The 16,087-nt window shown below is 37.4% G+C and overlaps 3 protein-coding genes across 3 annotated transcripts; all 3 read right to left on the reverse strand.

Moving 5' to 3' along the window:
- Positions 1 to 921: 921 nt before the first annotated feature.
- LOC132171945 (universal stress protein PHOS32) lies at positions 922 to 2,531 on the reverse strand. Its single transcript, XM_059583361.2, has 4 exons — positions 2,260 to 2,531; positions 2,057 to 2,163; positions 1,715 to 1,833; positions 922 to 1,120 (listed from the first exon to the last, which is right to left on the reverse strand). Exons 1-4 carry the CDS (start codon positions 2,435 to 2,437, stop codon positions 1,024 to 1,026), a joined length of 501 nt encoding a protein of 166 aa, XP_059439344.2. The 5' UTR covers positions 2,438 to 2,531; the 3' UTR covers positions 922 to 1,023.
- A 6,556-nt stretch (positions 2,532 to 9,087) lies between these two features.
- Positions 9,088 to 10,667, reverse strand: LOC132172058 (universal stress protein PHOS32). The gene is made up of 4 exons (XM_059583491.2): positions 10,392 to 10,667; positions 10,190 to 10,296; positions 9,852 to 9,970; positions 9,088 to 9,332 (listed from the first exon to the last, which is right to left on the reverse strand). Exons 1-4 carry the CDS (start codon positions 10,567 to 10,569, stop codon positions 9,236 to 9,238), a joined length of 501 nt encoding a protein of 166 aa, XP_059439474.1. The 5' UTR covers positions 10,570 to 10,667; the 3' UTR covers positions 9,088 to 9,235.
- A 4,134-nt stretch (positions 10,668 to 14,801) lies between these two features.
- LOC148587867 (large ribosomal subunit protein eL29z-like) lies at positions 14,802 to 15,752 on the reverse strand. The gene is made up of 2 exons (XM_088517755.1): positions 15,595 to 15,752; positions 14,802 to 15,161 (listed from the first exon to the last, which is right to left on the reverse strand). Exons 1-2 carry the CDS (start codon positions 15,694 to 15,696, stop codon positions 15,078 to 15,080), a joined length of 186 nt encoding a protein of 61 aa, XP_088373881.1. The 5' UTR covers positions 15,697 to 15,752; the 3' UTR covers positions 14,802 to 15,077.
- Between the last annotated feature and the right edge of the window lie 335 nt (positions 15,753 to 16,087).

Raw genomic sequence — 16,087 nt, forward strand, 5'->3', positions numbered from 1 at the left:
TTAGTCACCCCCTTTGGCCAATTTGATCACCCCCTTAAATTTCATTTATTTTAATTTTCACTTTATTATAAGATATGTGTTGCAATATTATTGTTGTTGACATGCATGGCACTCTAACACTTCTCATCAAAATTTCAAACGGAAGTTTGGTGCATGGACCTCCTATTTGTCAATTTTGCTTACCACGTGGGCTTTCAATCACTTTTTGGACCCTAAGGAAATATTTGCAACTCCATAAAAAGATAGAAAACCCTATTTTTCGATTCAATAAAAGCCCCGACAAATGAATAAGGATTCCAAAGAGAAAACTAAAAAGCATGTCCAGTTACCCTTACACCTATCACTTACTAATCACAAATGAAATGTAATGAGCATAGGAGTTTTAAGAGCATGTTTAAAATTGCATTAAAAATTTTAAAAAGCGTTTTTAATACACAAAAAGATGTGTCAAGCAAAAAATACAATTGTTAGGTAAAAAACCTAAATAACACTTTGAGAATTCAAAAACTATTGATAATCGGCAACTGATTGAAGACTTGTGCCACCTTTATTGGCACAAAATACCCTAATAAAATAATCTGCAACTGATTATAATTCCTTTCTTCACTCTTCTAGCATAGATTCTATGCCCCAAATCTATAAAATATTAACTTCTTTGAGAAAGAGAGGAGAAAACGAGAACAAATCTTTGGTAAATGATTTACGAGGATAAACTTCATTTTTTTTTTTTTAGAAAATTTTATTCTTATTCCTCATATAATATAATTTCATTGCTTCTTCTAACAAGATACCATTCTTGCTTCTTCTTCTTCTCAAGCTTTCACTTCCACTTTGGAAATTTCCCACTAAATAACATTATTATTAAAAATATCCCCAGAAAAGCATTATATTAATTAATATACTTGATTACAAAAGGCAAACAAAAACAAAGGACAACAAGAAATTAAGACATTTTACAAGGTCTTACAAGAAACTTCATACAAGAGGCATAAAAGAGCAATGAGAAAGAGAGAGGAAAAATGATTACTTATTTCCAGCCGTAGATTTTGGCTTCTTGACGATCAAAACGGGGCACTTGACGTTCTGTACACAGTGGTTGCTCACACTCCCAAGCAAAGCCCTGCCATAGCGCCACGAATAATGTGTCAGTAATTAAATTATTACAAAAATAAAATACATTTTCAAGTTTTCGTTTTCTTATAAAAATTATTATTATTATTTTTTTCCCACTCTTCATGGTCATTTAGTCTTATTTCAGGGTAAAAATAAAATTAATCTTTGGACCATGGACAAGCCAAAAGCATACTCGATATCACAGAGTACAATAATGCTCAATAAAATTTAAATAATTCTATTTTTACAGACGAATAAATACAAAGCTAAACCGAGGTAGATCCAATCAACTCGTGTGAGATAAAAATATAGCATTACTAGATAAACATATTTTTTTTACTAGCATTAAAAGAGTTAAAAAAAAAAACAAAAAACAAAAAAATCTATTAAAAAAAAGTCTTATCGGTCATGAGATTATATGATAGGTAATTACAGTTTTATAAATGGAAATTTTTTTTATAAAAAAAAAATAAAGCAATTGTGAAAAATATAATGAGTAGGACAATATATTATTCTATAATTTTGAGGTGAGATTTAAGTGGGCACACCTCTTTGAAGAAGAACAAAAAAAAAAAAAAAAAAAAAAAAAAAATGGGCACACCTCTTGATCAGGCCGTAGCCACGGCTCCCCATAACTAATGCATCAGCACCCAACTTCTCTGCCATCTGGCAAATAACATCCCTCGGATCACCACGCTCTACTCTCGTCTCCACCTTAACCTAACCAAGGGGTCAATTTGTTAATTCCAAAATTAAAAAGTAATCAACCACCAAAAAAAAAAAACAGTAACAAGTCTCAATTTGGTTTTTAATTCTATGATTAGATTACATCATAAAAGAAATGTCAAATCCAATCAATTTAATTTATTTTAAAAAGGACTAATTTAATTGTCCCATAAATATTTTCTTAAATGACAATTTTACCAAAGAACTCACGACTCACATCGTTAAGGTCTTTGCACGTCCGCTTGGCCTTCTCTATGACGCAGTCAGCCACGTCAGTACCGTACTTGTCCATAGCCGCCAAAATATCCGACGAGAACAAATACCCTGAATCACGCACGAAATTTACAGAAAACACCATCAATCTCCCGAGGTCCCCGAAGTACCCATATGAGATTCAGAGAAGATACCTTTCACTCCTACCTGTGCCATCTAGAGCCGGGTAAACGACACGTGGGGGTATAACGTAGAGGAGGACGAGGGTATCTTTGGAATTCTCGGAGATCACGTTCTTGAGACACCACGAGAGAGCGTGCGCGCTCTCCTCCCCCTCATCGACGGCCACGAGGATCCTCCGCTCCTTTCCTACCATGTCAGCCATTCTGTTCGATCGGACAGTTAAACTGTGAAAGCAGTTGGAGAAAACTTTATTTTTCAAGGAATGAAACGTTGGTTCTAGTCACGGAGGTAGTTACTATTTATGAGGGGGGGGGGGGGGGGGGGGGGGTTGGGAAACGAGTCGGCCAAATCTGTTGGCGGTTTGTGGGTTTGGACTTGGATTTGCTGGTTTTTGAGTCCGTGGGTCTGCCGATTTTTATGATTATCCGGTTTTGGGATATATTAATGAATAAAATTAACCAATGATCCAAAGTACGAATAAATAAGTAATTATTTGAAAAAAAAAACAAAAGGTTTGCATGGCGTATAAATATCTAGTCAAGAACCGATGCAAACTTATCGTCTTGGTGTTCAAGATGGGGCCTATTGGCAAATCAAATTTGAACTTCTTTCTTTATGTCGATGTTTCTCGAACAATGGTTATACCATAATTTAACCACCTAATTGGTATTATACAATTAATTTAGGTGATAAACTATTTTTTTTATCTCTAATAAAGTACAAGGGAAAAAATTGTATAATGCTTCGGTGGTAGCGGTTACGGCAGCTCGTGGTGAGCATGATCAAGAGGAGGGTGGTCGCCAAATTTAGTTGATGTTGGCGAGTTTGATAGGGAGGGATAGAGGGAGTGATGGAATGGTTTGTATTAAGAGAGGCAAAACTAAAATAATAATTTTTAAAAAATTTTTAGAGGGTCGGGAGAAGGAGGAGTAAGGGTTAGGATCAAGAAAACTAAAAAAATTACTTTAAAAAAATTCAAAAATTTTTGGATGGGATATCATGGCGCATAGGCCATTGCCCCTCTCAATTCTATTAAAAAAAATAAAAAATAAAATAAAATTATAAGGTAGTGCCCCTAGCAATAATATAGCTTTCAAGTTGTAGGAAAAAGAATTAAGATTAAAAAGAAAAAAGTAGGGTGGGCAAGGAGGTTGAGGTCCTCCCTCCTCCTTGATTGGTTTTCACAAGAAGATTAAGACAACTTTCCAGATAAAGGAGAGAGACGAGCTATTTGGACAAAGTAGGTGATAAGTTAATTAGGATAAAAATAATATAGGACCATTTAATATGAAAATGATGATTATTTTTGAAGAATATCTATTCATTTACCATTTAATATGAAAAAATAAAATTAAAAAATTATGACCATTTGATATAGCCTTAGTATTAAAAAACATTTATAGTCTAACACTTGAAATAACTATTCCCATGACCCATTTAGTGTAAAATATGAGATAATATTGTCTTAACATTTAATCAGCCAACTATTCCCTTGCAGCTCTTTTCTTCAATCGAATAGCCAACTTTCGATCTGGGGAAGTAGTCTTTTTTTAGGTGTTCCACGATTTCCAGTTGCCAATTGGGTATGGTCTCGGTTGCCTAGACCGACACCGTCTCGGTAATGAATGACTGTGGAAGAATTTGGATAGGCGTCTCGTCTTCAGTCTCCCCATCTAATGTCGAAGCTAATCGAGCCAATCTGTCTGTTCTTTCATTCTCTGGCCTCAGAATTTTTACAATGCTGAACTTATTAAATAAACTCTGCATCTACTGCACTTTAGATAAGTATAACTTCATCTTTTCTCCCTTGGCTTCAAATTCACCTCGAATATGTTCGACGATGACTTGGGAATCACTTCGTACTTCCACGAATTCCGCTCCCATTTCACAAACTAAACCGAGTCTTGCCAGAACTGCCTTATACTCGGCCTCATTATTTGTAGTTTTGAATTTTAACTTTAAAGAACTACATAACTCTTCCCCATCGGGAGTAATCATCATTATTCCAGCTCCTCTGTGCTTCTTCGTAGACGACCCATCTAAATAAATTACCCACGTCTCATCACTCGGCCAGCTAGTGACATCAGGCAAATTAGTGAATTATGCCAGAAAATCAGCCAGCGCTTGACCTTTGAGAGAATTCTGAAGGAGAAACTCAATGTCAAATTCTCCCAACTCAATTGCCCAGTTAACTAATCTTCCCAACAGATCTAGTTTTCTTAACACTTTCTTCAAAGGGTACTCAGTCAACACCCTTATAGTATGAGCTTAAAAGTAGAGCCGTAGTTTTCTGTATGTTATAATCAAAGCGAAAGCCAGTTTCTCCATCTGAGGATATCTTTCTTCGGCTCCCTTTAAAGCTCTACAAATGAAGCACACGGGCCTTTAAATTTCTTCTTATTCTCGGATAATGCGGCACTCACAGCTGTTGGAGATACAGCTAAGTACATACACAGGCCTTTAAATTCCTTCTTCTTCTCGGATTAATGCGGCATTCACAGCTGTTAGAGATACAACTAAGTACATATACAACACTTCTCCAAGCATTGTCTGGCTTAGCAAAGGTGTACTCATCGGATACTTTTTTAGCTGTCCAAAGGCTTCTTCACATTCATCAGTCCATTCAAAAGCGTTTCGCAAGACTTTAAAAAATGGAAGACACTTATCGGTTGATCGTGAAATGAAACAATTTAGCACTGTGATCCTTCCTGTCAATTGCTGGAGCTGTTTTAGATTCTTTGGAGACTGCATCTCTAAGACAGCTTGTATCTTCTCTGGGTTGGCTTCTATTCCTCGGCTCGACACCATATAACTGAGAAATTTCCCCGACGAGACTCTGAATGCACATTTTTGGGAATTCAACTTCATCTCATACCCCTTCAAGGTGCGAACGTCTCTTGCAAGTCGAGTGCATGGTTTTGCAGCAGCACACTCTTAACTAGCATGCCATCAACGTATATCTCCATATTTCGTCCGATCTGGTCTCGGAACATTTTGTTAACCAGCCTTTGGTATGTTGCTCATGCATTCTTCAAACCGAAGGACATGACTTTGTAACAGTACAAGCCTCGATCAGTTATGAATGCAGTTTTCTCACGATCTTCTAGATGCATGTATATCTGGTTATAGCTAGAAAAAAACGTCCATGAAGCTGAGTAAGCCATACCCAGCTGTCGAGTCAACCAACGCATCGATGCGGGGTAATGGAAAGCTGTCTTTTGAACAAGTTTTGTTGAGGTTAGTGAAATCTACACACATCCTTCACTTCCCATTGGGCTTTTTGACCAATACTACATTGGCTAACCAATCGGGATAATAGACTTTCTCAATGAACCGAACTTTGAGCAGCTTTTCTACTTCTTCAGCTTCAGTGAACTTTCTTCTCTTTTACTTCATTGGCTTCACACTCGGATCCACATTGAGTTGGTGGAGAATGTTTTCAGGACTAATTCCTGGCATATCATCATGAGTCCACGCGAAAACTTTCAAGTTCCGTCGAAGGAAGGTGACGAGACCGCCTCAGATCCTGAGACTGGTCTGTGTCCTAATCTTCAAAATTTTGCCTTCACCAACCACCACGTCTTCTAGTAGCTCAGCTGGCTCACCCTTTGGCTTATTCTTGCCTTTACCACCTACTGTACCAATTACAATAGGAGTCAGGTCCGAGGCCTTATTGAGAGATGTATTGTAACATCTTCTCCCTTGAGTCTGATCCCCCTTCACTTCTCCAACTCCTTCTGTCAGAAACTTCATTATCAAGTGGTAAGTTGAAGTTACAGCCTTCAACTTATTCAAAGCAAGACAACCGATGATGGCATTGTAGGCACCAGGTCAATCAATGACCAAGAAATCTACCATTACAGTCTTTTGCTTGGATGCCGTCCCTACTGTTACAGGGAGTGAAATAAGGCCAATTGGTTGGACTTGCTCCCCTGCAAATCCGACCAGGGGAGAACCAAATGGTTTGATCCTATCACGATCAATACTCATTTGCTTAAAAATCGACCAATACATGACATCGGCCGAACTTCCATTATCCACCAAAATTCGATGGATCATATGGTTGGCCACCGTCACCATTACTACTAGCGGATCATCATGTGGCTGCATTACCCCCTGACATCTTCTTCGGAGAAAGAAAGGGTCATTGAGTCTTTCTTTGCAACCTTAGAAGATCTTTGCAACGAAAAGACTTCTTCAGTCTGCATTTTCCTCGCGTAAGCCTTTTTGGCCGAGTTAGATTGTCCTTTACCAGCTATTCCTCTGAAAATAGTGTGGATTTCACCTACTAGTCCTTGGTCCCGAGGTGCTCTCGGATCATTGTCCCGATCATGTCTCGACTCTCGTCCCCCAGTGTCTCGGTTCGCATCCAACAGGAAGGGTTGTTGGTGAACCGCATCTCGATTCCTCTCTCCCACAATAAACCTCACAAGCCTTCCATTTCTGATGAAGGTTTCGATTTCCTGTCGTAGGGTTATACAATTTTCCGTCAAATGCCCATGATCGTTATGATACTCACAAAACTTTGTTCGATCTCGCTTCCTTGGATCACCCCGCAACTTATTCGGCCACCTGAAAGTTGGGTCCCTTCTTATCTCCATGAACACTTCATTGACACCGGTATTCAAGGGCGTGAACCTTCGATCTTCGCATCGCCGAGGTTCTATCTTTGGGAAGGATGGTACAGCCTTCTTATCCACTTTCTTTTGGGGTTTTCCTTCTTTCGGAGTGGACGTTGCGGGTAGTTCCTTCTTGCTATCCTCCTTTGCTCGGTCTTCAACTTCCTGACCCTTCGTTAGAGCCGCAATCATCTCCTCCTAATTGATGTATTCCTCCGTCTTGTTGATGAACTGGCAAAGAGTTATTTTCATCGAATTATTTGATACTTCGGCCATTAGAGGCCCATTTGGCCTGACTCCGTGCCATAATGCGGACAATACCGTTTGATCACTTGGGCTCTCCACCAATAGCTTCTCTTTATTAAATTTGAGCATTAAATCTTTCAGGCTCTCTTCCTTTCCCTGACGAAGGGATAGTAAACAAGTTGATTGCTTCTTCCATTTCTGAGTTGCCAAGAATTGGATTAAGAAAAGGCACCCGAGTTCTTTGAAACTATCTACCGACTTGGCGGCAATCTGGCAAACCAATCATTGGCAACTCCTACCAAGGTGAGGGGAAATATTATGCATGCGATTTCATTTGGAGTTCTATGAAAGGCAAAATGAGCGCTGATGCTTTCCATATGTTCAGAAGGGTCACCATTACAATCAAACTCTTTGACACGAGGCATCTTGAAGTTGTCAGGCAAGGGGAAGCCCAACACTCGATCAGTGAAGGGCAAATTGGTGTTGTCGATAAGCTCTCCAGCAAGGCTTTTCTTCTCCTTGATAGCCAACTTCTGAGTTAGCTCTTCATACTTCTTCTTGAGATCTTCCATGTCAGCATTAATTTGGCCCTCATTTCGCCCATCATGGTGGTCGTCTTGGCGAGATTGCTCCCGTTGAGGCCTAGTATGCTGATACTTCTCCGGGTTCTCCTCCTTGCGACGTTCCTCATGCTGGACAGTCATATGATGGCTGGCTTGGACTGAACTCGCATCCTCTTCGCGATGCGAATCTGCAATCAGCTTTCCCCTGCGGATCTCTGCACACCACTCCTTGCGCCTCTCTTCACGCTTCTTGGTCTGCCTCTCATCACGCTCTTGGTCCCTCCGGCTATTTTGGCCTTCAGCAACCGTGAGTCTTGTGGCGAAGTCTTCATTCTGCTTCTTCAGGGCCTTCAGAGACTCGGTCATTTGCTTCATGAACTCGGCTAGATTGGGTGGTGCTGGTGCGCCATAGGCGCCTGCAGTAGAATGGGTGGTCACCATGTTAGATTAATGGATTGTAAGAACTGATGAAAATTGAGTTCGCACAGACGGCGCCAAACTGTTGAAGCATAGTTTTCCTATTGGTGACGTGGAGAGATTTGACTGCACAATAAAGAAAAAGAAGAAGGATCGAAGAGACCGGGGGTGAGCCAGCGGGAACACTCCAATGCCTAAGTTAGAATTTGAGAGAGAGAGTATAAGCATGCAACAAAGGAAAGCTTAAAAGCCAAAGTTGTGATAACCCCAATATGAAGAAATGGTCTGTCTTTTATAGGCATGAAGTAGTGGAAGTCCCCCGACCAATGACTTACTCTTCCCAGAGTTTCTGCGATGCAGTTACTGACGAGGGATTTGAGTGGTTACCCTTACCGAGATCTTAGGGGATTAAGATCGTAGGATTTGATAGTTACATGTATCACTTAATTTGAATATTTGTATTTTAGATGGATGTGATAGCTTTTGTATAGATAAGATCACTTATCCATTTTACAGTTGTATCTCCTAAGATATCTGAGTTATCCTTGCTACCGAGACCTGTGTGTCCTGAGTTAGTCTCAGACTTAATGGTCTTGGCTTGAAGTGTCTCGGATGGAAGGGTCTCAAACCTAAAGGTCTCGGACTTGTAGGGCTCGGATCTTGTGGTCTTGGGCCTAGTTGCCCGAATCCATGCTTAGACTGCGCCCGATGATTGCTGAACATTTAATAGGTTGATCTATGACCCAACAATTATAATTCATTTATTCACTTTTCCAGCATAGATTCTATGGCCCCAAATCTATAAAATATTAACTTCTTTGAAAAAGAGAGGAGAAAACGAGAACAAATCTTTGGTAAATGATTTATGAGGATAAACTTTTTCTTTTTCTTTTTGTAGAAAATTTTATTCTTATTCCTCATATAATATAATTTCATTGCTTCTTCTTCTTCCCAAGCTTTCCCTTCCACTTTGGAAATTCCCCACTAAATAACATTATTATTAAAAATATCCCTAGAAAAAGCATTATATTAATATACTTGATTACAAAAAACAAACAAAAACAAAGGACCAAACAAGAAATTAAGACTTTTTACATGGGCTTACAAGAAACTTTATACAAGAGGCATAAAAGAGCTAGGAGAGAGGAAAAATGATTAATTATTTCCAGAAGTAGATTTTGGCTTCTTGACGATCAAGACGGGGCACTTGACGTTCTGTGCACAGTGGTTGCTAACACTCCCAAGCAAAGCCCTGCCACAGCCACACCAATAATGTGTCAGTAATTAAATTATTACAAAAATCAAGTTTTCATTTTCTTATGAAAATTACATTTTTTTTTTTCCCCACTCTTTTTTTACATGGTAAATAAAATTAATCTTTGGGCCATGGACAAGCCAAAGGCATAATCACATAGTACAATAATGCTCAATAAAATTTGAATAATTCTATTTTTTCAGATCCAAAATGAAAGACAAATAAATACAAATTAAAACCGAGACAGATCCATTCAACTCTTAAATTAATTGTTTAAAAATAAATTAAGGCATTGAGTAAAATTGTTGCGTCAGTATTGTAAGATAAGTGTAAAATAAAATCGATTAAAAAAAAGTGTTATCCATCATGTGCTTATATGATAGATAAGACATAACAATTTTATAAATGGGAATTGAGAATTTTTTTTTTAAATAAAATAAAGCAATTGCGAAAAATATAATGAGTGGGACAATATATTATTCTATCATTTTGAGGTGAGATTTAAGTGGGGCACACCTCTTGATCGGGCCGTAACCACGGCTCCCCATGACTAATGCATCAGCACCCAACTTCTCTTCCATCTGGCAAATAACATCCCTCGGATCACCATGCTCTACTCTCGTCTCCACCTTAACCTAACTCAGGGTCAATTTGTTAATTCAAAAATTAAATAGTAATCAACCACCAAAAAAAAACAGTAACATGTCTCAATTTGGTTTTTAATTCTATGATTATATTACATCATAAAAGAAATGTCAAATCCAATCAATTTAATTTATTTTAAAAAGGACTAATTTAATTGTCCCATAAATATTTTCTTAAATGACAATTTTACCAAAGAACTCACGACTCACATCGTTAAGGTCTTTGCACATCCGCTTGGCCTTCTCTATGACGGAGTCAGCCACGTCAGTACCGTACTTGTCCATAGCTGCCAAAATATCCGACGAGAACAAATACCCTGAATCACGCACGAAATTTACAGAAAACACCATCAATCTCCCGAGTTCCCCAATTACCCATATGAGATTCACAGAAAATACCTTTCACTCCTACCTGTGCCATCTGGAGCCGGGTAAACGACACGTTGGGGTTTAACGTAGAGGAGGACGAGGGAATCTTTGGAATTCTCGGAGATCACGTTCTTGAGACACCACGAGAGAGCGTGCGTGCTCTCCTCGCCCTCATCGAGGGCCACGAGGATCCTCCGCTCCTTTTCTACCACGTCAGCCATTCTGTTCGATCGGACAGTTAAACTGTTAAAGCAGTTGGAGAAAACTTTCTTTTTCAAGGAATGAAACGTTGGTTCTAGTCACAGAGGTAGTTACTATTTATAAGAGAGAGAGAGGGGGGGGGGGGGGGGGGGGTATTGGGGGGGTGTGGTGGGAAACAAGTCGGGCAAACCTGTTGGCGGTTTGTGGGTTTGGACTTGGATTTGCCGGTTTTTGAGTCCGTGGGTCTGCCGATTTTTATGATTATCCGGTTTTGGGATATATTAATGAATAAAATTAACCAATGATCCAAAGTACGAATAAATAAGTAATTATTTGAAAAAAAAAAAACAAAAGGTTTGGATGGCGTATAAATATCTAGTCAAGCACCGATGCAAACTTATCGTCTTGGTGTTCAAGATGGGGCCTATTGGCAAATCAAATTTGAACTTCTTTCTTTATGTCGATGTTTCTTGAACAAAGGTTATACCATAATTTAACCACCTAATTGGTATTATACGATTAATTTAGGTGATAAACTATTTTTTTTTTTTTATCTCTAATAAAGGACAAGGGAAAAAATTGTATAATGCTTCAATAGTAGTAATAACGGCGGTTCATGGTGAGCATGTTCAAGAGGAGGGTGGTCGCCAAATTTAGTAGAGGTTGGCAAGTTTGATAGGGTGGGATAAAGGGAGGGGAAGAATGGCATAGTCAGTGGCTGATTTAAGAATTCGAATTAAGAGGGGCAAAACTAATATAATAATTTTTTAAAAATTTTTGGAGGGTCGGGAGAAAGAAGAGTAAGGATTAGGACTAAGAAAACTAAAAAAATTACTTAAAAAATAAAATAAAATTTTTTTGGAGGGGCGTACCTTTATATCGTGGTTCATAGGCCATGCCCCTCTCAATTCTTAAAAAAATAAAAAAATAAATAAAATAAAAATAAAAATTATAAGGTACTGATCCCTAGCAACAATATAGCTTTCAAGTTGTAGGAAAAAGAATTAAGATTAACAAAAAAAAAAGGTGGGGCGGGCAAGGAGGTTGAGGTCCTCCCTCTTCCTTGATTGGTTTTCACAAGAAGATTAAGACAACTTTCCAGATAAAGGAGAGAGACGAGCTCTTTGGACAAAGTAGGTGATAAGTTAGTTAGGATAAAAATAATATATGACCATTTAATATGAAAATGATGATTATTACTTAATTGAAGAATATCTATTCATTTACCATTTAACATGGAAAAAAAAAAAAATCTGACCATTTGAAATAGCCTTAGTATTAAAAAACATTTATAGTCTAACACTTGAAATAACTATTCACATGACCCATTTAGTGTAAAATTGTTGGATTCTTAATCGGAAGATATTGTATAATTAATCTCAGGAAGGATTTCTCCCGTTAAGGTGGAAATCAAGAGAACTTGAACACACATTTTGTACGTAACAAAACCAACATAAGATTGAGATAGTGTTTGTGTGCTCTTAGGACTCTATTTATAGAGTTCCAACTTAACTCTTGACCAAGAGTTATGTCTCTTGACCGGTTACCTCAACTGGAAGTTATATTATCTTCCTGCATATATTATACAATCTGGTGTGGGTATGACCACACTTATAATAGTGTGATCACCCTATGCACCTTCAAAAATATGAGGTAATATTGTCTTAACATTAAAATTGAAGGATAATATTTACAATATTACTCCTCATTTTACACTAAATGAATACTCTCAATTTCAAATGAAATTGAGAGAATCCTCTTCCCCATTAGTGGATCATGGGAATGGCTATTTAAAGGCTATTTCATTCAACCTTCTTGCATTTCTAATAAAAATATTTTTTTTTTTTTTTTTTTCTACTAATGGAATAATCATTCCACATACTTTGGTGCTTAGATGGGTTCAATAATATTCCACATACTTTAGTACTTAGATGGGTTCAATTATGAACTCTAAGCATCATCCTCTTGTTTTCTATAGATGGATTCCGAGAATATTTCACCATAAAAAAAAAATAAATAAAAAAAATAAAAAAATAAAAAAAGCTCAAAGATTATTTGCAATTTAAGACCTCAATCTCTATTATCTCCAACAAAAAGAGAAAACCAGTCCAATCAAAAGATGCCAAAGTTTAGATTAAAGTCTAGATTATAAATGTGTTCGTTAAGTTACGCACTGGACCAGGACTCCATGCAATTAGTTTCGAGCAACTTGAGCAGGTGGGACCCGGACACTTGCCCAAGTAGTAGGACTGGCAATTTTGACACGACTCGCGAACCCGACACGAACACGACATGAAGTTAACAGGTATTGGGTTTGGGCTTATCGGGTTCGGGTCTTAATCGGGTCTACCCAATTAAGACATGATTAAATTCGTGTCTGGCGGGTTGACCTGCTAGACACGTTTAATAAATGGGTCTGGCAGGTCAGTTGGGTCAATCGGGTTTGGCGGGTCAATCGGATCTGGCAGGTCAATCGGGTCTGGCGGGTTTTGGGTGACCCGCTAGACCCTTTTTTTTTTTTTTTTTTTTTTAAAAAAAAAAAAACTATGTCTAAGTTCTAACTAAGTTAACCCTAATACTTACCAACTCACTCACGGCTTCATTTCACTCTTCATTTCACTGGCCTATTCATTGTTTTTCCATTACTTTTTCTATTTGGGTCTATATATTAAAACATTATCTTTTAAATCATTATTTATATATTAAAACATTCTCTTTTAAAACGTTTTATTCTTCTTGGATGGTTAAGATAAATTTGACTAGTCATTTGGCCTAAGAGATCTCTTTATTAAATTATTTTTTCCAATTTTGATTAAGGGTTTTTTTTTTTTAAAAAAAAAAAAAAAGGGTCGGGTCAGGTCGTGTTACCTGTTTAGCGCACAAGTCGAGTCGAGTTGTGTCTACCCGATATGACCCGGTTAAGCTAAACGGGTTAAGCGGGTCGTGTCGGGTTACCCAGATATTTTTCGTGTTATAATCGTGTCAGGCCTGCTAACCCATTTAGCTAAACGGGTCGTGTTCGTGTTTCGGGTCACGGGTCTTAACATGTCCTAATCGGGTCTACCCGATTACCCGTTTTGCCAGCCCTACCAAGTAGGCAGTCCAAGCTCTCACATGGAGTCATACATTGCAATGTAATAGAACAATCTCATTGCACGAAATCTAAATCTCTACAATAGCAAGCTTAATGATAAGGGAACCACCACAAAATAAATGAATCTAGGTTTGAAACTTGAGTATCATAGGTTCACTTGGCCACATGGTGGTCAGAGTGAACCACAAAGCATCTTAGTCAGGGGTAATGACTTTTACAGTGCTTCAATTGTAAGGAATTATCTGTCTGAAAAAATAAAGCATGTTTTAAGAAGAAGGCTTCCATTTCAAATGATTACTTTCACCAGGACAACAACATATATTACTTCCCCATTCCTTACATGTAGACAAAAGCTAAAAGGTTGTACAGGCTGTACAGCCATACAGACAACCATGGTGATCGATGGAGTTGAAAACAGGTGAATTTTATGAAGGAATTTTTCTATAAACCTGCCTAAAGAGCAGCTGGTGTCCAATACTAGGAAGTATTTTCAAGATAAATTGTGATTGAATCACAGACTTTTGAAACCCACCTTAAGACACACCTTTAACCCTATATCCAATGCAGCTGAAATTAGTGAAAAACTTGGGTGCATATGTTTGCTGAATTAATGTAAGCCAGATCGATGGAAATGGAACAAAATTTACCCAACTTGGTCTCAAACTTAAATCAAAGTGATTCAGAACAATTTAATTAACTATAAAGTTCAGCAAGCTACTTAAATTGGCTAAGGATGGACTGAAGATAAAGCTGCATAGAGAAACTAGGAAGAAGGAGACCATATTTGTAACACATTGATCTTATATTGGGACGATAAGTAGCCCACACAAAGAGTTGGTAGTTTATAAGAGATGTTCATAGTTGCTAACAGGTGAAACTAGACTTTATAAGTAATTTTAGAAAAGCTCCAAATTGACTTACCCTTTAGGAGCGATAGTGCAAATGTAGCTAGCATTTTTTCCTGAGTCATAATATTGCAAGCTTTTCCAGTCCTCTAGATTGGAAAATGATCATGCATAGCTTCTTGCTATGTATTTGGTTATTTGAGGGGGTGACTCATCTAGTACCACAAAAATTATATCTAAATATTTCATTCCAAAATATCATCACAGTTATATCTGCATGGAACTGAAAACATCAATGTTATTTCTCATAAGATTCAAACCCAAGCAAAAATGGTTATAATTAATAAAACTCACAAATCCTTCAACATGATAGAAATTATTAAAATTCAAAAGGCAATGATCTGCTAATTGCAAGCAAATAACATTGTGGAGACAAATCCTCCAGCAAGAGACTAATGCTACACAAAAAGTAACTCACCCACGTAGTCAATAATTCAGAAAAAGACGAAATAAACTTGAAGATAAAAACATGAAAAATACATTAACTAATCTAAACTCCAACAAGAAATAGTCCCAATCCTCAATTAATTTACTCTTCCTCAGTTGCAGAACCACCTTCCTTCTTGTTGTGCTTCCTTGCATACCTCTGGTTTCTCAAAAATTTCGGATCCATCTACAAATAAAATTAAATCGCCGTTGTTGAAACCCCAAAAAAATTCAAAACCCATTAATAAATAAATAAATTGAAAAAATTTTGTATAGTTGCAGGGAGAGTGTAGAATTTTGAATTTTCATGCATATAAAACCCAGAATTTTTTTAAAAAATCTCAGTAAAATGAGGCCAATTCAACTACTTGGCATGGTCTGATGGAGTTGGTTTTTTTTTTTTTACCCAAGTACCCAAAACATCAAAAGACATAAATATATTGAAATCTGGATATAATGAAAAATAAATAAATTGAAACATTAAAAAAAGAAACGAAACAAAATTTAGAATTTCATTTTTCTCGTTTCTTCTCTTTTCCTATGTTTTCTCAGCAGCCAAACAATCGATAAGAGAAATTATCAAAAAAAAAAAACAATTGATAAGAGAAAAAAGAGCATACCCCTTTGGTGGAAATGTGCCGGTGCTTTCTAGGTTTCTTGATGCCATTCTTGTGGGCCTTGTAGGACTGGTTGTGGGCCGTGTGGTTCTTTGATTTCGCCATCTCTCTCTGTCTCTCGGCAGCTGTGCGATGGTTAGGGTTTTAGGGCTTATGAAGAATAAGAATTGGGGCAGTTAATGCTTTATGTGTGTTTACTCGTACCGTCTGCCGATCTATTTTTGACCACGTGGCAGGGCAAAAGAAAATACCGAAAGAGTACTGCAACTTTTATTTATAAGCCTATGGCGTATGGGAATTGGGAAGGGTAAACTTTCCTCCTTTTTTATTTTTTAAATTTTTTATTATTATTTTTTAAATTTTTATTTTTATTTTCTAATTTAAGTTGGTTCTTAAACGATGTATTATAATATCATAAAATTTATTATTTATTTTCGAAAATGTGTTACTAACTCATGAAATGGTGTCTGTTACGTGAATGCGAGATAAATTTTGA

Source organism: Corylus avellana, chromosome 1, assembly GCF_965113065.1.
Source record: "Corylus avellana chromosome 1, dhCorAvel1.hap1.2, whole genome shotgun sequence".
In the NCBI taxonomy this organism is placed as follows: Eukaryota; Viridiplantae; Streptophyta; class Magnoliopsida; order Fagales; family Betulaceae; genus Corylus; species Corylus avellana.